The sequence below is a fragment of the Paroedura picta genome, chromosome 1 (genome assembly GCF_049243985.1).
Source record: "Paroedura picta isolate Pp20150507F chromosome 1, Ppicta_v3.0, whole genome shotgun sequence".
Classification (NCBI taxonomy): domain Eukaryota; kingdom Metazoa; phylum Chordata; class Lepidosauria; order Squamata; family Gekkonidae; genus Paroedura; species Paroedura picta.
The window spans coordinates 66,232,728-66,258,757 of NC_135369.1; the positions used below are offsets into that span (position 1 = coordinate 66,232,728).

The window sequence follows — 26,030 nt, forward strand, 5'->3', positions numbered from 1 at the left end:
TACTAATTATACACTTTTATATTATGTACACAAATATCTAGCATTTGAATACAAAAATGCATTAGGGACTTATTTATGTAAATTTCCAAACATAGCTTTAACTAAGATCCCCCACCCATTTAGCCACAACTGATTGGTAGAAATCCTGCATTTCATATGCAAGGTTCAGCTCTTTGACATCTCAAATAGCATGATTAAGAAAGCATGTAGGAAAGTCTTCTGCCTGAAATTTCCCATGTCACTGATATATGCTCTCTTTTTCTTTTATTCATCATATATATCTTCCTGTTTGTAAACCAATTATCTACATTGATTAGATTTATTAATTAGATCTGAATCCCTTCCTCCAGTAAGTTCATGGAGCTACTTCATGTGTACAGAAAATTTGTCAGGTAGATGATGCTGAAAGGCATATGACTACCAAGTAAATTTACAGTACAATCCTAAACAGAGTCTATTGATTTCCTCTAGAGATGTAACACCATTTAGCATTACAATGTCAGTGACTATCTTGGGACTGATTTGTTAAAATGCTGTGTGCTTCATTAAGGAGAGCTCTCAAGGCAGTTTGCAGAATTGTTAAAATATAAAATAACTTTAAAACAATTCAATATGAATAAAACAGGCACAGAAAGCTACGACTAGAAGTGCCAGACAAGATACCTGTAAGCAGCAGATCAAGCAAGCAAACAATTATACTTAAGCAGAGGGGAAAGGTGAAAACTGTTGAAATGCAACAGAATATCTGGGTTTTTCATCTGTCGTTATGTGTAAAGGGCCCCTTGGGCTTTTTCGGAACCAGTGCACAGAATCTTGATAACCTTAAGGATGAATTGAAACAATATAGACCCCAAATCTGTACCTGATTGTGGAACTGTGTCTGAAGGGCTGCGATCAGAACATGGAATGATTGTCCCAAAGCTCAATTGCTGTAGAAAAGTACAGAACAACCAGTTACAGATGGCCTTTAGTATTCCAGCAGTGAAAAATATGTTCTAATACATAGACTGGATTGAGTGGATTTTTCCTTTGGAAAAAAAAATCACAAATAACACCACATTCTTGTGCCAAAGCCCCCCCCCCCCACCACCTGAAAACTAACATATTAGGCAAGCAGAACTTTCTGTACCTCGGGCTGCTGTTCTTGGGCTGACTCCACAGGAGAAGGTGAGTAGTTGCTGTTCCTATATGTGAAGAAGTACGGATGCTCCTGCCAGAAATATAATAACAAAATGGAAAAGACGATCACTGGGTGATCTAAGAGAGGCCCATTTAAATCAGGGGAGGCTAATTACCATATTTTTAGAGATCACTTCTAGCGTTGCCAGCTCTGGTTGGGAAATATCTGGAGACAGAGTCAGAGGAGGGTGGGGTTTGGGGAGGGTAGTCCACCTTGCAAAGTGGCCATTCTTTCCAGGTGAACTGATGTCTATCACCTGGCGTTCAGTTGTAATCCCAGATCTCCAGCTACCACCTAGAGGTTGGCAAACATACTCTGAACATCAGAACAGTTCCAGAGTCATAATTTTATTATTTGCAGCTTTTGAATATCAGTAGCCTATCATGAGAAATAAAGACTCCCTGGAGAAGAGCCTAACAACAACAATGACTGTGAAGTCACATAAGTGATTGAGGATGACCAGGGAGTACCATGCAAGCATTGAAGAAATGCAACAGTACTATGCCGAAGGCCTCTCTCTTCTACACTTCACTTCTGAAATAAATTCCTCATGAGAAATACTGGACAAAATGTTTACCACATCTTGTTTAAAATTTGGTAGGGTCGCTGGGGCAGATTAACATTGCTTCAAGGGTTGCCAGTTCAGCTGGATGATATTTTAAATTCAAAAATTAAAATGAGTGCACACAATAACAACCAACCTTTCCTCTCCTACAACAATCTAGTACAAAACATATGTCTGTGTTAAATATACAGGTAAAAGCTTTCTACCTGGGAAGGACACACTGGCTTTGTTATCTTGGAAAGACGATAAGGCTGCTTCTGCCCAATTGGTTCCATCTAGAAGAGAAAATGGAAGCATAATGAGGTTCATTCAAAGTTTGTTCCTGGGTCATTTCAGTCATGATGCTCTACAGCTAGAGCTAGCTCTTACAAACAGATGAGGAAGTCAGATTGTGTTTGGCCTAAATTGTGATCAAACCGTAGGTGGAGGACCTTGCAAAAAAAAAAATCTCTTACATATAAAAAAGCTTGTTAAGCAAAGAACATCTAATTTCCTCTGTTGTATCACATAGCATCTGCACGATGCCCAGCTGTAATTTCTGAAAACCAGGTCTCTATCTGCAAGTAATGGGTGGAATAAACTTGCTGTAGGAAGTGTGGCCTTTTGTCAGATCTAGGAGGCCTTAATACTGTACTGTGATTATGATGGCAGATGAAACTGATATACTTTGTGAACAAGGGACACCATGAGTGCTGAACAGCTGTGCTCAAAACAGACTGAACACTGATGCAAGGATCACATCATGGCCTGAAGAACAGTTTATTCAGATATTCTTCCCGAACAGTCTGAACTTTACAGGAACTTGTTACACAAATTGTACAATCTTTTCAATTAGCCTGTCTCTTGGTAGCCAGAATTATGCTTCAGAGACTACAATGTTTAGCATACATTGTGGCTGTTTTTCTTTCAAGTTTCTTTTAAATTGTAGTTTGTTCCAAACTCCACTAGGCTAGAAACTATTTAAGTCAGCTCATTCATGCTTCAATTAACTGCTTTGTGACTGTCACTATTGGCTACGATGGTTCAAAGCCCATGTGGATAAATAAAAATGATTTTTTGGCACCAGAATCCTTTACAGATTGAAAAAATGGTAAATCTATGCCAAAACAGTACTACCATGCTGTATATCTATGTAATGCACCTCCCTCAGTCACTGCACTGGTCTCTCAGGTTTTCTTCATCACTTATCATCCCTTGTGGGTTTCAGGCAGGAACAACAATGCAAGGGGAGGCTTCATCTCCATCTCCCCCATGACTGAGTCAAGTCCCTCCAAACCTCAGGCCTCCACACAGCTAGCCTTCATGCATTTGGGAATTAACCTCTAAGCACGGAACTCTCACAAAAGATCCGGGAGATACAACAACAGTAATAAGTGAATTGGCCCTCAGTCATACAAGAAATGACCAAAAAAAGATTTCTTAAAATCTGAAATGAGGGAGAGGGTAATGTCTTTGACTCGCTGAAATATGACATAGCACTCTAAAGAGTGTACCTGGGAGCTTTTTATTACACTGTGCCTATTGGTACATTAATCAATAAACCTTTAATAGCATGAATTATAAAAGCAGGGTAACAATAGATCAGAATAAAATAGCATATGAAATAAGAAAAGATCTGAAAATAATAATAATATAGATAAATGAGAATGGTGGCAAAGGGCTTCACATAGGAATCCAGCTATAGCTTCTGAGACCTACTGGTACATCATTAACTGGATATTCAACATAGACAAGCTAACTAATTTTGCCACAATCATTATAGCTGTACCTCTGGATGTATGTCTAGGAGCTAAGCCTCTTCCGTTCTCATCAATTAAGTTGGCAAAAGAGTATTTGGCCATGTGTGCAATATTTTTTCACAGCAAACACTGACATATATAGCAAAAATTATTGTTTAATGAATACAGGCAACCAATATTTTCCCCATGGTGGAAATGTATATATAGCTTATTATATTTATCCATGTGACCTTTCAGATCAGAAAAAAATGGCATGGGAAGGGAAGATCCCTCTCCTTGCACACCACCGTCTCAATCCTAATCATATTCCCACATGCCAGAGGATTGAGCAGGGAACTCCTACAGCATGTCTGATCACGTGTCCAAAAACATTGATTACTGTAATTTCTGTAGTGTTCCCAACCTCTCATTGTCATAAACTTGTATTATTTTGTATTAGGTACTGAACTTTGTAGTAAAATTCTAATGAGAGTAGAAGAGTTTCCTTGTCAGAGATGTGGCTCAGATAAGTACTTTTATAATAAATTCTGACAGTATCTTGAATGTCATCTGACTTTGTCAAGTAGAAATCAGAGATAAGAAAATATGCCCACTGGAAATAACTTAATGCAAACCTTTGACTTCTGGTTCAGATAATTCCTTGAACTAGTAGAGCTTGAGATATTGGAAGAAAAATAGCCCCGTATTCTGACTCTTCTCTTTAAAAATATGAACTCTGATGCAGCTAATCACAGAAACACCCTCCTAGATCACATCCTCTCAGATACATGCTTCCTCTCACACACATTCATAGATGCAAACTGATACGAAAACATGAGATGATTCACCGATTTAACCAAGAGAATTCACGGGAATTAGCAAATCATATAGAAGAAAGCCAGATGATCCAATATATAAACATGGAAGAGCATCCCTTGGTGACTTCACCTTCACTTGGAGACTTCCAGGTATAAATGAGTCAATATAGCTATCAGAGCAAACACCTACTTGCAAGTAGGGAAGGTGCTCCAACTCCCTAACCACCTTGGTTACCTTCTTCTGTACTTTTTCCAGCCTGCAATGTGCTTTTTGAGATATTGTAAGAAATACACACAGTATCCCAATGGACACCATGCCATGGATTTCTACAGGGACATTATAATATTGGCTGTTTTATTTTTCGTCTTTTCCTAATGATCTACTATCTACTCTCTGACACCTAGATCTTTTTCCCCTCTCAGTTTCAGCAAGTTCAGACTCCATTAGTCTATACTTGTAGTTCCAAATTTTACTCCAATGTGCATCACCTTAATATTTACCAACATTGAACTTCACCCAATTTGTGGAGATCTTTCTGAAGTCATCCTTCTTTTGAAATTTAATGTTATAGTTTTGGACTTTAGGGGTAACTTTCTATTGACATGAACACTGAATTTCATAGCATTGTAACTGTGGTTTCCAGTTGGTGGAGCCTCCTCTACATCACTAGGTCTCGAACCCCACTCATGATCAAGTCCAAGATTGCTATCCCTCTTGTTGGCCTTGGGGCAAACTGTTCCAGTGCAAAGTCATTTAAGATGTCTAAGGAAGACAGGGAAGTGTCTTGGGATGGAGAAGTGAAGATATGTTTCCCAAGTGATCATTTACATTAGTTCATATGTAAACCTATCCTATTCTGGTCATCTGTAGCACTCTGTCAAGACTTTTACATACATCTGGATCAGAAACTTGGGGAAGTAGGGAGTGGTAAAATTCTGATCCTTGAAAGTATGATAGAGAAAGACTGATTAACCAAGAGATAACACATACATGTGATCAGTAATGACTTGACATTCAGGAAAGATATACATTGTAGGTTTGGAAAGGGAGAACAATTGCAATTTTGTTTTTGAATAGGGTGAATCGAATATTCCTGATTAATGTACTTGCATTTCATTCTTCTAAGCACATAAAAGTGAGTGATTGGCTTGTCCCCCCCCCCCTGTTAAAGAAAATACATGTTGTGCTTTCTTATAGTTCAAGTACATGTACCTCACAATCCCCCTCCTGGTTAAAGGAAGTGAAGGCAAACCAAATAACCCAGGAACACAGCTGTTGTGTATCTTATCAAAGCATCTGACCTGCCATAAAATAACAGCTAAGGCAAGAACTTTGATGTTCTTCTTGTGAGTGTTTTATGGGAATAGGGGAGAAAGATCAAGATAACTTAATGTAATTCTTTTAATCCAAGGTTGCTAACCTTGATTAAAGTTTATAACTCCTGCCCTTCCATGGAAGACATGGGTGGCATTAAAGTTAGATCATATCCTGGAGTTATAACTGGTGATGTCCCAAATATTTGTATTAAAAGGCAATGACTCATTGGAACCAAATATTTGTTTTCTTTTTCTCTTTGCAAGACATCCGTACAACCACCATTTTGTTTCCCCCCAGCGTACTAGCTTCTGTTCCAAGGAGCAAGGCTCCTACTTCTATTCGTTTTGATTGGCCAATTTTCTTGGACTAATGCAGGGCAGGGCCCTGAACAATGGGAGCAAGGTTAGATTATTTCCACAGTTATTTAGATTTTATTGTACATTATTAAAATCAATAGCCAGTGGAGTGCAATAGATTGAAATCGGCCTTGGAGTTGGAGCCATCATTGTTCCTTGGAATGATGTTGAGCCAATCACTATCATACAAAAACATAAAAAATGGAATAACCCTGTCCATGCTATAGTGAGCATTCTGGAGGAAGGGTGAAATGTGATATACTGTCAGAGAGGGTGATCACAAAGCAGGTATATACTTCCTATGGCTTCTATTTGACAACATCCCTGAGTAACAGGGAACCTAGATGATGACCTTCTTGAAAACCAGCTTGGTGTAGTAGTTAAGAGTGGCAGTCTGTAATTTGGAGAAATGGGTTTGATTCCTCACTCCTCCACATGCAGCCAGTTGGGTAAACTTGGGCCAGTCACAGTTCTCAGAGCTCTCTCAGCCTCACCTCTCACAGGGTGTCTATTGTGGAGAAAGGAAGGATAGGTGACCATAAGCTGCTTTCAGACTCCTTTGGATAGTAAAAGCAGGGTACACAAAAACAGCTCTTCTCCTTCGTGAACATTTGACCTATTTAGTGTATTTGCATAGTGACTTGCTTTGGCATGGAAATAAAGGCTGCATATATAGATTTCTCAGGCACTGAGCAGATCCAGGTCTGCATAGAATCAGTAAGGCTGCTGTATCATGTGGGATTTGTAGGACGAACAACAGAGGGAACACTGTGGACACACCTCATTTCAAATTCTTTCTTAACCATAAACTCAGACCTGATTTAAATGTGATTCTGGTGATGCAAAGAGATTCCCTGTGCACCTTTTCACAGTTTTGTCATGAACCCCGATTCATGCCATCTAAGTTTCGCTTTCTCACATACCTTTTGGTCTCTCACCAGCCGGCCCCAGCCAAGGCCGTAAAGCAATAAACCTGTCGGCTAACTCCCAGCCTCCCTTCCTTTTCCCAGCGGGAGAGGCTCTGCTGCTGATGTATCAATCTTACTGTAAGTGTCCTTGCGGAGACAACTCAAGTCTTAACAAAGTGCCAACTGCTCTGATAAGATTCCGGGCCATCTGGTCGCCTGGGAATCAACCCACCTTTGCTGTCCTCTCACTCTCCTGCCAAAACGCCTATGTACCCCCTTCCCTTATGTGGTGGGCTCTATATCTGCCCTGAGTGTCCCTTTGTACTTTACTATTATCAAGATCTTTGCTTAGGAAGATCTTGGCTTGCTTCAGCGTTCTGTAGACTCCATCTAAATAAAGCTCTCTTTGGATTTGCAACTGCCTGTTGGATCTTGGATGTTCCTTTATCACGGACTCTGCAGGCTAGGCTCAGCCTGGTTCCTGACAAGTTTAAACTGCCAAACTTGGAAGAGTGATATATTTTTTCAGTGCAATCAAAACACCTCTAGTCTTCTTACCATGTTGTTCCAGAGTTCTACTCCCAGAGCAGAAAACTCCTTTCCTGGAATTTCTACTGATGACCTCTTTGGGGAATCAACGTTATCTCTCCCATTCTGCAAGAGAGGGAAAATTGAATGGGATTTGAATGGCTGGGACTTAAAGACAGCTTCTCATTTGGTCCATAAAGACAGTGAAAATGGGCATCAATAAAGTATACATTTATTTTGGACTCTCTTTCCTCTATTGTTACCAAACATGTTTTCCTTTGAGATAAGGGAGCTGACATATGCTCTGTGATTGGTCATGGGCCTCAGCAGGTGTCCAACTATGTCTATCCTGCCACCATCTCTGAACATAACAATATGGCACTCAGGTGTTAAGAGTTTTGTTTTCAGAACTTTTCATACTTTCTCTTGCATAAGGATGCTTAGGGCTGATCATGCGTAGAGCAGGGGGTTGGACTAGATGGCCTGTATGGCCCCTTCCAACTCTATGATTCTATGATTCTAAGATAAGTTCATAGAAAATTTAGATGAGCAGGTGAAATGAAATATTATGTTTCCCCCCATTTAATGCAGAGAAAAGTTCAGATAATGGGCATGTCCCCCAGGGAGCTGTCCCCCTACCACACCAGAATCAGGAGTCCTTTGCAGGTCAAAGAACCATATTTTGGTGCTTTGGATTTCCTGAGGTGATGTAGTCTCTTTTTCCAGGAAAAGTAATTTGTTCCCCACTCAGTCTTCCAGAAAGAACAGAACTGTTGTAATTCACTCACTCTTGCAGGATGCACTTCAGCTTCCTGGAGAGAAGTCTGGGGAACGACAGCAAAATCATCTGATTGGTCATACCACTTGGATGCCAGCAGCTTTTCCAAAGTATTCTATGCAAAAAGGATAACCACTAGTTAATAGGATAAACGGTGCTCCATAATCACAGAGAACATATAACCACAGAGAACACATAGTACAAATCACAGTTTGTCCATGACTTAATGGATTTCAGATCAACCTCGGAGGAGGAGGAGAAAGAGGTGAGGCTTTTATTATTTATTTTTTCCTCACTGGAGCATGCTTGGTTTTTTAAATATTAAATTATGTGGAGTATTATTTTTTTACGTTGCAAGATGCCGCAAGATGATCCTTGATAATGGCAGATAATAAATTTAAATAATAAATAAATAATGCTAACAAACCAGTATAATCCAACTAACTTACTGGTTGTTGTGAGAATAAAATGGAGAAAAGAAGAATATAAGCTGTTTTGGGTCCCTACTGGATAGAAAGCAGGGTTTAAATGAAGTAAAATGAAATAAAATCTCAGATATACCCTGGTTAGCTAACACGAGTGATCACAGCTTTTGCTTTGAGCTAAATCATCTGCCTTGTGACATTCTTTAGAACACAGAGACACTACGGTTAACCAAGGTGGTGCTTTCATTAGATGTAGTCAGAATGGCATATTTCCTCAAATATCTTCTTAAGGGAGTCTTTTAGGTGCCTGGAACAAATGTCAAGCTTCCCATTGTTAACATACATTTTTAGCTCATTAGCGTAACTATGACCGATTATGCATGGGCAGGAATAGCCAGGTCGGCACCTGCATGACAGTAGTGCTAATCCTCGCTTATGCCTGATGTTGGCTCCGCCTCAGCCCCCTCCAGTCCCTGGCCCGCTTTAGGATCTCTGATGGCCCATGGTAAGGAAATGCTGATTTTCCAGCATTCCCTTTTTGCTGTGGGCCCCATCAGCATCCATGACAAAACAGGCCTGTACACAAAGGAAGAGCTGGACCTTCAAGGTCTGGCTCCTCCCCTTGGTGGCCAGGAAAGGACAAAAATGCTTCACTCAGCTCCACAGCACTTCACAGTGCCACAAAGTCAAATGTTTTTTTTTTTTTTGCTAGTTTGCAGGAAGGTGGGATTGCATTCTCTCGCAATCCCATCTTCCTGCAAAACAACACGCCCTGCTGCTCCCCCCCCCACACACACAGATGGTAGAACCTTTCTGCCATGCCTATGTTTCCTAAGCAGATACATTTTGCTGGCAGAGCTGCTCTGTTGCCAAAATGTGTCCCCCTTGGGGACTCAGAAAGCGGTGGACCAACTCCACTTCTGAAATGTGTCCTTGTGTGTGTGTGGGGGGGGGGGGGGGGTGCTGCCATGAATAATCGGTCTATAACAAGCCCTTTCTTTACACCTGGACAAAATTGTGTAATCTTCAGAGAAGTGACATGAACGTAATAAGAACTAGATTTTTATGAGGATGTAGTGTAGTCCAATGGGCTTGGATTAGGGACTTCTGAATTCAAATTTCATCTCTGTGCAGTTTTGGTTGAGTCATGATCATTCTGTAAAATGTGTATATCTTTATGTTGTTCTGCTGAATTGGGAGGATTGAAAACAGTCTGACACTTTTATGAGCCACAATCCATTCTTTATTAATTTGGCTATAGTTGACTAAAAGGGTTCCCTTCCACAATATTCATCTATCATCTTTCATCATAGCTCATAACTTCCATTTCCTCATACTATGGCATGAAATTTCAATTTATTTCCATGTCTGAAACTCAGATACAGCATATTATATGAAAATTTGACAAATGTACTGAATTATAACTATTCAATGCATGCTGAAAGCAAAGTTTTTGGGCCACAGCTTGGGTTTGGGAAGCGAGACCTGCCCTATCACACACCAGCCACTGCAAAAGCAAATATTTTTAAAAGCTATAAAGAGACTGACATTAGCAGTGAGATTATTGGGCTGGCTGTGACTGATTCAATCTTCTGGTAGCTGCTTGAAAAACCATTACCACATTTTTCAGCTCCCTACCCAGAATCCTGCATACCAATTATGAGCAGGCATTACTACATGACACTTTGATGAGAGTGTGAAAAAAACATAAGATGTATGCCTATCAACAATTGCTTACCACCTGTTTGTTTCTCTGTGAACAGGAAAACAACACAAACTATTTTCATACCTTAAACTGAACCAATTTTGAATAGCGAAATGGAGGCATATTCTTCCTTCACACAACCCAGCGTTATTCTCACCTGGTAGGACCATCTTCTTATAATGTCATCCAGTGTAGAACATCCAATAGAACCAATGCATGAGTCTGAAATGCTCCTAGAAAGTTCCAAAATCATAGCAAAAGAATTCTGAAATGCTGTAAGTCCTACTTAAGAATGCAGTCTGGTAGAATTCATAAAAGGAGGTTTGAAATGTGCACTATAAAAATTATCACACTTTCAAAAACTTACACTTGTTTATTCCCTTGCCCATCTTTTTTTTGGGGGGGGGGAGGTGTGAGCTGTTGTCTCTTGATGTCTTATTATAATTAAATATTAAATATTAAAATAATACCATATTCAGTATACTTTAGGTGTAGCCTATAGATGACCACATTTACTATAATGGAAGCTTTGTTATATACATTAAAAATATAACTCTTTCCTTCTGAAATTATTGTTTTAACCAGTATTTAAGGGATTGTGGTATTGAATATCCTCCCCACCAACAATCATTTCATTGGTGATTATTTAAAATGTAATGGACACACATCCTATTTGGAGTTTAATATATTAAATCAACATTAGAACATTTTTTGACACTCAACCATTTCCAAATCACATATTAATATGATATTCATTTTTCATCAACAAACTTATTTTCCTTACAGAGAGACATTCACTGCCTTCTCTCTCTGGAAATGTCTACTTCAAAACATGAATTCTTTAGACAGTCCTAGTCCTCTGTCTTTAGAAGGAAAGATATGCTTTGTTCTAGGCTGGTGAGAGATTCCTTAAACAGGACAGGATGGATTCCAAGCATTTGTTGACAGGTTCAAATGGCTACTTAATATGTAAAGGATATAAAGTGTGGGGACAAGACGGTAGGTAGTTTGAAAGCTAACTAGCAACAACAATTGGGTCTTATGGTCATAAAATTATAAGAAAGGATTTGCCACAGGATAACAACTGTCAATTTAGAGAGGACAGTCTAGAAATCATCATGTTTTGGCTTGAAGCTTCAGCCATTCATGGTGGACGTATGTACAATCAAAGATTTCAACAACTTGCAACATATTAACAATGTCTTTTATAGCATTTTTCTGGAGTGGAAAAAAGTACATACTTAAGAATGCAAGGATAAGTTCTCAGATATCGCACAGTTACTAGAACATTCAATTTACCTCATGTTTTGATCCATGTGCGGGTTTGATAATGCTGGAAGCTGAGTAGAATCCACCAGATTTACAAAGGCCTTGGGAACCTATAATGATTAGCAAAACTAGCAATTGTGATTCAGTGTTTTTTTTTAATAGAAAAAATCTTTCTTCCATTTCTATCCCTAATCAATATAATCTCAGTCCACTGCTCAAGTCACAAGGGGCTTCACTCATCCCAGGATGAGTTTTTCCAAGAGAATAAACCATAGCAGTCTTTCCCAGGAAAATGACTACTTTTACAACATACCTTTCACATTTCATACCTTTAATAACCCTCATTTATACATTTGAAAGGAACACTGGAAACCTGACAAATGGCTTACTTTTTCATGTAAAAAATCCAAAACTTCTTCCAATCCTTTTATGCTGTCCAATGGAGAAGATTCCTGTTGAAAGTGAAACAATTTATGCCACAGAGTTGGTGTGGACATGATTACTCTCCTACCCCCTACCCCAATTAAAGGTTTTCTTCTGAGTCTCTGCTCTGCCTAACTGGCTGACAAACTCAGTTTTGTCTATAAACACAATTTGGGCTTGATTGGGCTTACTACGCATCTTGATTATATGGACAAAGAAATGGTTAGGAATTAAATCAAGGATTACCTAATTTGAATTAAGTGATCTTAAAATCATGCCTAATAATACAAATTCCTGATCATAACTGACTGTGAAGAAGCAGTAGAAGAAGTAGAAGAAGAATAGTTGGTTCTTATATGCCGCTTTTCTCTCCCCGAAGGAGTTTCAAAGTGGCTTACATTCGCCTTCCCTTTCCTCTCCCCACAACAGACACCCTGTGAAGTAGGTGAGGCTGAGAGAGCCTTGATATTCCTGCTCAGTCAGAACAGCTTTATCAGTGCCGTGGCGAGCACAAGGCTTCTCAGCTGGCTGCATGTGGGGGAGCGCAGAATCGAACCCGGCTCGCCAGATTAGAAGTCCGCACTGCTAATCACTACACCATACTGGCTCTCTTTACTGCATTTGGAATTTTCCTTGGATCTGGATAGGAAGGTACATTATATATTAACCATCCTAATATACTATACATGGACTTAATTAGGGCAGCAATTTACCTATAAAGAAGCCTTTGCCTGAGTTCCAGTTATTCATTTTAAAGGAAATTCTTCTGGGTCCAACTTTCTGAAAATATTGTGTCCCCGTTCATAGTCTAGAGCCACTGTATAATGCACAGTTTGTATGTCTGACCACTGAAGAAGAGCATTTGACAAAAACATGTTTGGTTGGGGTTCCATACTGTCATTTGATAAAATAAAATGATTTTATTCTGTTTGGAGATATCTTTTGGGCCTATATATTGTTTTTAATCATTTTGTAATAGATATATTTTTCTTACAATTGATTATTTCAACTTTGAGGAAAATGTGTGTCATTAGGCCTTTTATTTTTATTTCTTTATCCTCTGGGTTCTTAATTGAATCTCTGGCATCTCCAGGTAAAAGGTGATGCAAGAGGGCAATACCTGAGACCCTGGAGATCCGTTATCACTGTGAGTATATTAAGCCAGCTGTAGGGATGCCAGTCCCCAGGATCTCCTGGTTTTACAGCTCATCTCCAGGCAACAGAGATCAGTTCACCTGGGGAAAATGGCTGCTTTGGAGGTTTGACTCAATAGCATTATACTCCATTGAGGTCCCTCCCAATCCACCCAATCCTGGCTCTACCCTCAAAGTCCCCAGGTATTACCTAACCCAAAGCTGGCAACCCTAAGCTCAAATCATGCAACTCTGGCCATATAGTAGCCAAAGACCTCATCAGGGAGAGTAGCCAAAGACCTCTTCATAGGATAAAACAGTAGGGCAATTCCTGCTCTCTACTGAAGGTATCAGGTTAGATTTCTCTGCTGGTCTATTCCCAGAATCCATCTTTGGCTTCTGCTTTTGCATTACTGAACCCTTAAAATCTCAGATGCTAGATCGGATACCGTGAGTTAATCTGAACTCACCATTTTATGAGGTGTTTACAGGCTTAATAGTATCTTCTAATTCCAATGCATATGTAATGTGTCTTTCTGACCGTTTACGCACTGGGAACTTCACTGGCCCAGCTCCCGTACAGGAGCAAAAATCAGGGGCAGATGAAGCACACCAGGCCAAATGCTCCCCTGTGTGGGTGCAGGAAGAGGTGGGGCAACCTACCATGACTAAAACTCCAGCCTGCAGCCCGGCATGAAACCTCCACTGCGTAAACGGTCTCTGTCTGCTTCCAGTCCTGAGTCCTTGATAAAGGCTGGCCTAGACAAGCATTAGCAAGGAAAGATGGACCAATTTGTTCTTGCTTAGGTTTGGTGCCATTGCTTCCTTGGTTCTGCTTTTCCTGATCATTTCATTTTAAGCACAAATTATGTCCTTTGTTGGTTTCCCTAAAGTATTTTCTATAGAAAGTGGGTTTGAGCATTGAATCCATAGGCCTTTAAGAAACGGGGAAGTGGAGTTGCTTCTACCTTTCAAGTATTTATACACAATTATCATTTCTCCAGACTTCAAACCAAGTAATTTGTAAAGAGCTGATTAGCCTCAAGGAAAGAATGTTGCAGAGCTCTCTGTTTAATGACACTTCATTTCATGGCTTTTTAAATAATATAGACAACTTGGTGCAATGTGGAAACCGAAGGCAAAAAAGACTTTGTTCTTTGGAAAGATTATTTTTAGGCATGAAGATGAAAGACATATATAGTGTGGTCAGGAAGAAGAATTAGCCCAGAAGCAGAAGAAATTTCACACCTTCATTTAATTTGTACTATATACAAGCTGACTAAGTTATTTTGGAGGCGGGGGGGGGGGATATGTAAAAGACCAAGCGTCAGGCACAGTGTTTCCTGCTTATACAGTGTATGCAAGTAAAATATGCTAAAATTGACCTTTCAGAAACGCGGCAACAATAGCCTTGAAGGGGATATGAGGAAGTAATGGATGCTGTATTATTTTTTTAAAAAGTCTATACCTCCTTTCCATCCAAACAAGGTCTCCAAGGTGATATATGTTAAATATTAAAGCATTTCAAATGAAGTAGATATACAATCATTCAATTTAATGCTATCATCATTGGGTAAAACCATTTAGTAGTGGAAGTGGGAGGCCAATGAACTGTAAATAAAATTCTTTTAAATAAAGTTAAATATGGGGACATGGTTTCCCTGTCATTTTCTTTCCTTCTGGATGATTCCTCCCCACTCAACATCACACTGTTCCCAAAGTTCACCAAAGTTATTGGGCATAGACAGACAAAGGGAAATATTTCTTTACTCAAAAAGTGATTTAAACGTGGAATTTGCTACCAGAGGATGTAGTGATAGGCACAAGTATAGATGGCTTAAAAAGGGTTTAAAGAGGTTTAAATACATTTGTGGTAGTAGGTATAGCAGCAAAGGTGATAAGGGAACCTCCATATTCAAAGGCAGTAAACCTTTGAATATCGGTGCTAGGAGGCAACATCAAGGGAAGGCCTTAGTCTCTATGCCCTGTTGTTGGTCCTCCATTGTAAATGATTAATCATTGCATGAAATAGGATTCTTTACCCTCTGGAACAGTTTTGCATGATGCAGTGAGAAGGGAGACAGATCAGTTAAGAACATAAGAGAAGCCATGTTGGATCAGGCCAATGGCCCATCCAGTCCAACACTCTCTGTCACACAGTACCGCCCTAAGCCCCCGGGGAGGGCGGTATATAAATTAAATAAATAAATAAATAAACAAACAAACAAACAAACAAACAAACAAACAAACAAACAAACAAACAGTAGCCAAAACCCAGGTGGCATCAGGAGGTCCACCAGCAAAACCAGAGCTTCAGAAGCTCTCTACCCCCATTATACCCACTGAGGTCCCTCCTCAGGCTCCACCCCCAATCTCCTGAAATTTAGCAACTCCTTGCCACTGAAAGACACTAGTCATCACAAAACCTAGTATACAGGGGTGCTGGTTAATTTGGCATGGGTATGTGTGGGGTGTTGATCTGAAATAGACTTGTTAAAGAATTTAAAGACAGGAAATGAGAAGTTCTGGGGAATGAATAAAGAAGTTGGTCCTCTAAAGATGCAACCCTTATAAGACTTTGAACTGATCATAAACAGGTTTCTGCTTTTTTCCATATTAAACCATGGACTTCTTACCGGGGAGTCAGAGGCCCTGGAGGAATATGGGTAGAAAATTGTGATTAGCTTCCAGTTCTTTTCATAATCTAGCTCCTGTGGGAAAAGAGAGAAAAACAAAACCAGGTGTCATATAATGGGCTAATAAGAGGTAAAGAACCAAGTGGTATGTTCTCCTTCCTCAAAATGTCAGTTTTTAGACTTGTCAAACATAAAATTTGCATCCAACAGTTTTGTTTTGTGGGCTTTCTGAGCTGTGTCAACCCTGGCCATGGAAACCATGGTCTAGCTAATTAAGACTTAAAAGCATGAAGAGCAGAGAGCCCATGGGATAATTAATATGGAGCAGTGAAAACATTAAGAAAATACGAAGGATCATAATGACTGAGGAAGTTTGGGAAAATGGGATATTATTTACCTAGGAACCCGTTTTGGTTGTGATTTATTATTTTGGATGATTTATAAAGTTTTGAATTATTATAAAAAGAAGAAATAAAAAGATCCATTAATTATTTGAAATAGCCTGGACAATTCCTATACATTTTGTTTGGCATGGAAACCTTTGACAATTAATTGTTTTGGTTTTTGCTATTTTATCAGTGGGGGAAAAACTTTTTGTCCCAACGGTCACCGGCTTTCTCCCTTTTAAAACTGGAGATTTGAGCCTTAGATAGTGGGTTTAAATTATCTGCATCAGCACCGTAAACACCAACTAGTTGAACCCTACTGTGAAATGTACAGATACCACATTATGTGCATGAGAGAGCTAAAGTGAATAAGTTTCCTTCTCGTGTTTTGAGACTGCAATACTCTACTCAAAACTCCCCGCTGTAGAGCTTCTGAAACTAAATATTATGAATACATATTTTTCAATACATAGAGGATGAACTGCTTTGGAGGATGAACTGTATGGCATTATGCCCACTGGTCTCACATCCAACCACAAATGTTGATGGTTTAACAAAATTATACACATTCAAACTGTATGTTCTCTTCACACCTGCACGTTTTTTGTACCTTGCATATTTTTATATAGAACATTTATGTATATATCTTGTGTGCACCTAGGCTGAATGTTTATGGTTTGATTAATGTCTGGAACTCAGGAGAAATCTCTCTTGCTATGATGTTCCCTTTTATCCTTCCAAGACAAAGCTTGGCTTTGGTGAGCAAGACCAAAAAGTCCTGTGAAGAGCATGGTTCACCCCTGCCAGTTTGGTTAGTAGTCTTTACATTTCCCCACAGACGTTTTGGGTTTGTTTGTTTGTTTATTAGTTCTACTGTTATGCTGCTGCTTCCAGTCCAGCCAGCCCATGACAGCTTACAACAGGTATAAAATACAATAAAAAAGCAAGAAACACAATGACAACCTTTAAAAAAACCCACCCTTCCAAACCATCTCACCCCAATTCCAATATGAACTCCCAAACCAAGCCAGCAACAATTGTCATATGCGACCAGGGAGGTGTAACAAGGCAGGCATCAACACCAAGGCAGGAGGTGCTGGAAGAGGGACAAGATGTTCTGTAACATGGCCTCAACCAAACACCTGGCCCTGCAGAACTGTAAAAGTTTCATCAGGGAACTCAGCTCTCCTGGGAGCTCATTCCACCAGGCAGGTGTCAGGGATTTCAGCTCTGGTCCTGGTCACAGCCAGGCAAACCTCATGAGGGCCAGGAACCTCCAACCTTTTTGCATCCATAGGGCTCAAAGCCCCGTGGGGAGCATAGGGGGTTAAACAGTCCCTCAAATACATTGGGCCCAGACTGTGAATGGCCTTGAAGGTCAAAACCAGAACCTTGAACTTGATCCGGTATTCAAATAGTAACCAATGCAGGTGCCTCAGCACTGGCTGGATGTGGGCCCTCCAAGATGTTCCTGTAAGGACCCTAGCATTTTGCACCAGCTGGAGTTTCCAGGTCAAGGACAAGGGAAAGCCTGCATAAAACAAATTACAGAAATCTATTCTGGAGGTGACCATTGCATGGATCACTGTGGCAAGGTATTCTTGGGACAGATAAGGGCGCTAGGAGCCGTGCTTGGCACAGGTGGGAAAACACCAGATGGGCTACCTTAGCGACCTAGGCCTCTGTAGACAAGGAAAAGTCTTGCTTCCCAAATTCCTGGCAGAGTGTAAGGTCTTTAATTGCACTCCATCCAGGGTTGGTAAAGGCCCTTCCAACTCCGTTCCCTTCCTATTGAACCTAGTGAACCTCTGTCTTGGAGGGTTGAGTTTCGGGTTTATTGAATGTTTTCTCTTGAATTTTAACCTACCTCTTGTTGTTTCTCTCTGGGCTGTGTGTTAGTATGTGTGAGTGCTGGAAAGCCTTTTAATTTTATTATTATTATTATTATTATTATATTTATATCCCGCCACTCCCTTGCTGCTCGTGGCGGGTAACAATATCACAAATCCCCATTAAAACCCCATAAAAACAATAATAACATTGCCAATATTACCGGCATGGCAAGAACGGCAGCTCAACTTCCCCCCCCTCCCTCCCACTACTAGCGGGTGGAGAGGAGGTCCTGATGATGTTTTGCTTCAGGTCCGGAACCCGAGTCCCCGGGGGGTGGGGGCATAGATCTATTATCAGCCCCGGCCTCAACCATGCAGTGTTAGTAGCCTGCAGTCAGTTATTGTCTTTTCACAAAATCCTATTGCGGCAAAAGTAATTGGAAGCAAACTCCAAAGGGTGGATTGGATTATTTCCTGAACTCTGAGTTTCTGTGCCTCCAAACATTTCAAAGATATTAATATATCCTGGCTCTTCTTCAAATGCCCAGTTATTACTTGTTTCAACATGCCTTTTGTCTGGGTGAAAACTAGCTGGTTTTTAAAGGTGCTGCTGGCTGGTGCCTGCAGTTTTGGATTTTATTGTTTGGCTGAGCTATAATAGTTTTTCTGGCAAAGTTTTTAGCATGTTTATATTTTACAGTTTGTTGTTTTAAGTGACTGTCCAAGAGTTTCAAAGGTTTAAAAAAATTAATAATAAATAGAGGGCATATTCCTTATCACATATTATAAAATAATTATGTTTTTTCCAGCTGTGCTCAGGTGAATAAACAACGTTTGCATTGGGCTGTGCTCTAGACCCGGCAAAATATACTGGGCTACTCTCTGGATCTGGAGGCCTTTGCTATTAGGCCCTACCCAAATTGTGAACATTATATTCAGAATTAGAAGCCAACCTAATTTCCAGTATGAACAAGAAAATGGCACCTGACTCAGGGCATTCAATGGGCCTGGCAAGGGTGTAGCTGTGGTACACATGAACACACACAAAAAGAGTGTATTATTTCATTAAGGTGGTACAGTATGTAATTCCCTATGTCCTTTATTTCAGAACTCTAAGTCCATGTGCCTGAATTTTAGATTTTAGTATGTGCTGAAACTGTAGAGCAGAGTTTCATGTCAGAGTTCAAGTTTTTTTAATATTCAAGAGGTCTCCAAACATGAACTCCAACAGCTCATTTCTCTGCACATTTTTACACTTACTTGGCTGTCTCTCATACTGTGTATGAGTTCTTCAGCTTGTTCCAAAAGGCTGCTGCTTGTTCCAATGAAAAAAGAAAAAAGAAATGTATCATGTAGACATGTCTCCTTTATAAGCACAAAGATGATATTCCTGCTTCAGCAGCAACAACAAATCTCCTTACCTCACTGTTTGTGTTGGGGTTCACCTAACACCCTGTGAGGAATTGTGTATTGTACTCTCAAACAGATGAGATGCGGATAGGGATGCCAGACTCCAAGGTGGGACCTGAGGATCCCCCAGAATTGCAAGCCATCTCTTGTCTACAGTGATCTCTTCCCCTCAAGAAAATGGATGCTTTGGAGCAGTGGTCCCCAACCTTTTTATCGCCGGGACCACTCAACGCCGGGGACCACTCACCAGGGACCACTCAGCGCCTTTTACTGAGGCCCAGTGGGGGGGGGGTAGTTTACTCTCAACCACTGCCCTAGCGCTCTCTGATCACTATGGTAATGTTTAAACATCCCTGCAAAATATGATACAGACACGCCACAACAATGAAGTGTGTTATAAAGGGCTGGGGGGGATGAAGTAAAGGGCTGGGGGGGGGGGAGAAGGCGTCCTTCGGGGCCCACCTCCAATTAGTCGAAGGACCACATGTGGTCCATGGCCCACAGGTTTGGGATCGCTACTTTGGAGGATGAACTTTATGACATTGTACTCCACTGAGGTCCCTGAGTAAGATTAAGTGGAGTTAACTGTTTCCTTATCCTTCTTGTCCAGTGTCAGATATCTCAGACTTGCTGTTTATTTCATAGTGGAAACACAAAGCAAACTACATTTTATTGCATAGAACATATAGAGGAGTCATCAGGAGTCAGGAATGACATGGGGAAAATCAGCTGAAATCCCCATTCACTACAGCACAGCTCCAGTCAAGTATAGAAAAAGCCTTTGCAGGAGATATTTGAGAACTATTGCCAGTCAAAGGAGACTCTACTTAGAGAGTGTATCCAATGGCCTTGTATTGCGTGTCCACATCTCTATAAGAAAATGTTTCTTGACCAAATCTATGTAGCTTGCAGTTCCATTTTCTTAGATTTTTTCCAATGAACATGGACAGATTGATTGCATATATGTTCTGCAGAGTTTCTTCTGTAGAATATAGTATTGCTTTGTATCGAACAGAAGGCACTGGGGTGGACAGACTGTTGGTGTGTCTTAATGAAGTTGCCATTAAATTCATGGTATACCTAACCAGAAAGTTTTGGTTGGCTGTGCTTTCACCACCAAAACATAGACTTCTAGGTAAATAACAGTCAATCAAATCAAAGTTGGACTTACCTAGTTCCCATTTGTGAGGCAGCCCTGCTGTTTCCAGGGGAAGAGTAATGTCGCACAGATGGATTAAACCTGCTTACAAGTGCTAAAAGACAAATGGGCAATTGAGTAAATTAAGTTTTGGAAGTAGCGGTAGGGAAATTAATATTGTTCTTAATATCATATGCATATACATCATGGAAAGGGTTAAACAGCCCCTCCCTAGATCAAAACCTCATCAGAATCAGATCCCCCTACAGTTGCTATTCAGTTTTAAAAGCTTGAGAGAAGAAACCGCAGATCTCCTTCAACACATTTATCTCTGTCTGTCAGAAAGCCACTCGAGTACAGTGGATGGAATGTCACCCGAGAGGCCTGGGTTCAGATCCCCACTTTCCACCATGACATTTCAGCCTTGATTACCTCTGCAGATTGTTGGGAATACAAAGGAGGGGGAGAGAGAACCAAGTACACTGCTCTGAGCTGCTTTGAGGAAGCCAGGCTAAAAATACTATAGACAGAAGACTTCATGACATACCTGTTAAAGTCCCCATGCTTGTCTGGATAAGATTCCTTGGTATGCTGTAAATAGGCATATTTCTCAATCATTAATCATATAAAGTAAACTCCATCAAGGTCTGTGCATGCAAGGATTTTTTTTTGGGGGGGGGGCTTTTTTGTCTTTTTGGTTGCTGCACTACAAGCCACCAGTTTCTAGCACAGTGTATGAAGTGAGATAGCTGCTGCTAATCTAGCAAGGGGACTAGATTTTTATGGATCTGGCTCACAAACTTGAGTGCAGCTTTGTTGCTGATCCAGTTCTTCTCTCTGGTACAGCCTGTAATTTCAAATCCATTTCACATTTTATTATATTTCTAGGGTACCATAATCTGGAGTATTTCAAGACCAGGGCAGAGTCTGCACTTACTTTGTTTATTCCATTGTCAATCCAGATCGCTTTGAACTCGGGTCTTTCTCTTCCCCCCCTCCTCCCCATTGAAACAGGAAAGTGTTCTGCACGTGGTTAGGATACTTCAGAAGGGGGTGGGGAGCCAAGCCTCTTTCTTTATTTTCTTGAAGGGGGGGGAGAGGAGCCAAGCAGGGAGCCTCTTTCTTTTCTTGGAGGTGAGGGGGAGAGGATCGAAAAAGGCAGGGAAGGGAGAAAAAATCCAGGACCGACAGAAGTTGAAAAAAATTAGGGGCTTCTCCTTTAAGGAAAGCTTGTCACATGAGCAGGTGTGGCCTATCAGAGGTTCTCTACCACGGAGCTTGCTTTCCCAATCCAGATTTGAAAAATATTGAGGGTTAAAAGCACTCTAAGATATTGCACAATAAAGGTAGGGTCACTCCGGATCAATCCTTCTTGCTGCAGAAGGAAAATTTAAATCACCCAAAATCCAAACAGAAATCACATTCTGTGTAAAGGGCAGGGACTGAATCGACCTGGGATTGGAATAAAAGCTCTGTGCAGTTTACACCCAGGATTTTCATACAGTTCTGGGAAAAACTGGCTACACAAACTTCTGTGAATGTGTCTGTGGTATATCATTCTTTGTGTTGCTTCAAAATAAATTTATATTTTGTTTAATCAAAACAGCCCTTCTGATATTTATTACATCTTACATTTTTAGGATCCTTTCACAGCTGTTAAAATTTTTGGACTATATGAGAGGCTGCTTCCACACAGGTCATTTGCCTTGGATTTGAGGTTGTACAGTTGTGTATCTCCTGGTGTTGCCCACGCTTTCCCCTGCAGTTTCCCATGTTATGAAGTTTTGGGAATGATTGCAGCAAAGCCTGGATAGCTGCCATGTTAGTGGGATTTTGATTTTCCCCACAACAGCCTTTTATTTTCCACCACCACTGGGGTTTTTTTAAAAACCGGCAGCCAAATTTTAAACCTGGAAATGAACCATAGACAACATGACATCATTTCCAGGGTCACCTCAGAAATGACACAAAGCTGTTGACGAGATGACAAATTTTAATTTATTCCCTTGCTACTGGCCTAACAGACAGCAGCAAGGGGTGGCAGCTGCCAACAGGAGATCTCCCATCTGTTGTTGTAGAGATATAAGAGAATAGGCATCTTGACATAGCTGAAAGAACTAGAACAAGGGTCCCCAGCATGGTACCCACTGAGTGTTTTTAGAAAGTGGGTACAGCCAGATAGGACTCCTGGTCAGTGAGGCTTCTGACTGGCCACTGGAAACTTGATTGTTTGTGCAAATAATAATCTGGCAGCTGCTACTACAATGTTGGCTTCATTATCTTTGTCATTCCTCTTTCCCTGTGTATTTTTAAAATCAACTGTTCTTGCCTCCTGAACCTGTGCTCCCTCTGCATGTGGTTGGCTCCACTTCCCATGACAGCAATTTTGTAGTGAGTTCTGCTTCCCATAAAAAACAAACATGTTCAAAAAACAGAATGGAATTCTTTTCCAGTTGGTCTTCAATACTGTGTGATACTTATACAAATATTATCCTGTTCATTTTGATCTGGTAATGTTATGTGCTGCACATCTCATACAGAGTGGTAGGACTTCAAAGAAGCCTTGTTGTGAATGGAGACGGCCAGAATTCACCTCACTTCCAATTGACTAACAAATCTACAATATCTAATAAACACATGGACATTTCTTAATATATGAGGTATTTGTGTACCCATTTGTATAGAATAATTGTTAGAAAGTCGCGTTTGTATTCATCAGAAGTTTTTAGCTTGACAATACTTATTGCACCACCAAGGAAGGCAGTAGACAAAACGTGTTTGGTTTGTTTTATTATATTCTTTGACCAACTATAAGTATATTACTGGATGACTCTATATGAGTTAGTTTGATGATTTATCTGCCATATTTGTAAGGGGATTTGTGTACCATAGAACAATCTTTTAGTTTTTATGTCATCTACTGGTTATTATTTTATTGTAATTAGTAGAACATTAAAACTTCTTTTGTTTTGTTTTGCATTTGTATATGTATATGTGTATGTGTGTGTGTGTGTGTGTGCGTAGTTTATTTTTATTATTTACATTATGCTTTTGACTATCTGATAGTTTTTCTATGTCAGCTGCTTTGTGGCTGTTGTGCCTACCATGTTGTGACAGAATTCCAAAGATGTTCACAAGCTCCAGAAATTGGGGTGGGGGGCAATGAAAGCAGGGCAGTCAGGGAACCTGTTACACATACTGCTATTAAATTGATATAACATTATTCAACTGAAATTTCTAATAAAGCCCCAAAGTTCTGGTGGCAGAGGGAGCAGATTATCACTGCTGGGGGACTGGAACAAGGAAACTGTGGGGAGACTTGCACTATGTGGGCAGCCACAGAAGCAATAGGGAAATTACACCAGCAAACAGAAGCATATGTTCAGTGGTCTGTATCTGCAAGCGTGTTTTATGAACATGGTAAAAAGTACCTGTCCTGCAGATCTGAATGCTGCATTCTAGAATCTCCAATCTGTAAATAAATATAAAAGCAATAAAAGTGTCAGTAATGAAAGCTCAACATTCATTACTGCTTAGACCGTGCCTGAAGAAACCAGTGTGTAATACAACAAACCCTTGCACCTTCCCCATAAATCTTTCTCTTTCTCCAGTTGTAGCTTCAGGAAAGGAGCCTCACTGGCAACTAGCCTGGATGTGGGGATGAGGAAAAGGAAATAATGTGATATGACATCACAACATTATTTATGGTAATGAACATCTGTCAGCTGGTTGTTGTTTTTTTAAAGCAAGCTCCACTGATGAAAGACACAGAAAAGTTCCCAAATCTAGCCTAACTCTAGAAAAAATTAAAAGAAGGAAATATGCTGACCAAGCAGGAGGGCTGGTGGGGGTTGCTATCTTGTTACTTTGGAATCACATTGTAATGCCATCCGACATGGGCTTTTGTGTGTTTTTTTAAAGTAAGGTTGCAAGGTTAAATGAGGGAAGTGATGCTTGGGATGGCCCAAGTTTCCTCCTTATACACAGTCCAGTCCTGACATACACACCAATGGATCCTGGGGCAAAAAAGGGAGTGCAGATTTCTCCATGTTCCCTTGCTGTCGGATCACTGGGGCCCCGAGTCGGGCCAGGCCTGGGTCAATCCTGGACGGGGATTGATACCATGCAAAAGTGGGATTTAGACCCACACACAAACAAGCGGTGATCGCAGCCTAATTGGTCATGTGGAAGATGTCCCTGTGATGCAATCTATTATAGCAATAAGGAAAAATCCCAGAATGCTGTCTCTAATGGTATTGATCATATTTTAAAACTCCCTAGAGTTTGGCATTTGAGTACCAAGAGCCCTCAGACCAAAAACCTTCTTGCCCTAAGTCCCTCCTTATAGTATCGCTTTTATAGAAAAGTTTCTACCAGTTTCTACCAGCAAAATAACACGAAAGGAAGCATATGTTGGATTAGATTTTATAGGTCTATGTTAAAATAATTGCACTGATGAAACAATCCGCTGACACCTCGAGATTGTTAGCATGATTGCACCTGAGAGTTCTGCAGATTTTGGGAAAAATTCTGGAGTCCAGTGCAAAGAATACTTAATATGGAGTTGGGTTACTTTAGTCCAAATCTAATTTCAACCAGAGGCCACAGTAAGGGATAGAGAGGATTAACTTTTGGTCTCATTACCCTGTCTATAAATTGGAAATAATATTACCATGCTTCAGTTATATTGAACTTAGAATCTTGAATTTGTACATTGTTCTGTCAAGGTCAGTATTGTCTGTTCTGATGTACAACAACACACCAGGGTCTTTCACATAACCTGTTAATCATTTGTTTTAAATGGAGATTGTACGGATTGAACACCGGAAGCTCCACTTCTGCCACTTGGACACAACTTACGCTCAAGGTGAAATGGAGACAATGAAGATAAAGAAGCAAAGAAAATAATTTTAACTAGTCTTACAATGGGATAGGAAATAAAACTAGATATATTTTAAAGCATTTTCCGTTGAGATGCATTGTGGCCACTCAGCCAATAGAAATATCAGATTGTGCTCTAGTAGCATAGGTATTGCTTGGGATGTCAGTTGACCAGGAAATAAATGTCCCTCTTCTTCTTGCACCTTTATCAGCAGTTTGTTGTGCATAAACCTATGCTTGTTATTGCTGGAGTGTCTGACAGGGAACTGTCCCCAGAGCCACAATCATGTCTGTCTTCTGTTCTGCATCTCAAAACTGAATTATTACCTCCAGTCCACCCTCTCCAGAGCACTGACAGCTTTGCTCTTTAGCTGAAGAACATAGTGACTGTATTTGTGTACTCCTCTATTCAGTGGCACTCTTGAGACTACTCACATTTCCCAGGCTTCCAATGGCAGCTACTGCTTGGATGTCAGAGGGTGTCAGTGTGTGAACTGTGGAGATGAGACATGGTCTGAGGTTAGCAAACTGTTACCTTAACAAGAAAATCTGTTTGAATTACTAAAACTAGTGGTCCTGCAAAGGCAGCTGCAATGAACACTTAGGTCATGTAATGGTGTATT

General features: G+C 40.3%; 1 protein-coding gene across 1 annotated transcript in view; it reads right to left on the bottom strand.

Annotated features, from left to right (window-relative positions):
- Window positions 1–26,030, bottom strand: part of PLB1 (phospholipase B1) — a 175,495-nt gene that overhangs the window by 141,990 nt on the left and 7,475 nt on the right. Inside the window, exons 4-17 of the mRNA XM_077341488.1 lie at window positions 25,843–25,901; window positions 23,958–23,998; window positions 21,074–21,117; window positions 20,560–20,641; window positions 19,239–19,290; window positions 15,761–15,835; window positions 11,958–12,020; window positions 11,599–11,678; window positions 10,457–10,532; window positions 8,180–8,284; window positions 7,422–7,517; window positions 1,952–2,020; window positions 1,130–1,210; window positions 863–929 (exon numbers count right to left, since the gene is read on the bottom strand). Coding sequence (XP_077197603.1) covers window positions 863–929; window positions 1,130–1,210; window positions 1,952–2,020; window positions 7,422–7,517; window positions 8,180–8,284; window positions 10,457–10,532; window positions 11,599–11,678; window positions 11,958–12,020; window positions 15,761–15,835; window positions 19,239–19,290; window positions 20,560–20,641; window positions 21,074–21,117; window positions 23,958–23,998; window positions 25,843–25,901 — 990 coding nt within the window. The remainder of the gene's footprint in view (window positions 1–862; window positions 930–1,129; window positions 1,211–1,951; window positions 2,021–7,421; window positions 7,518–8,179; window positions 8,285–10,456; window positions 10,533–11,598; window positions 11,679–11,957; window positions 12,021–15,760; window positions 15,836–19,238; window positions 19,291–20,559; window positions 20,642–21,073; window positions 21,118–23,957; window positions 23,999–25,842; window positions 25,902–26,030) is intronic.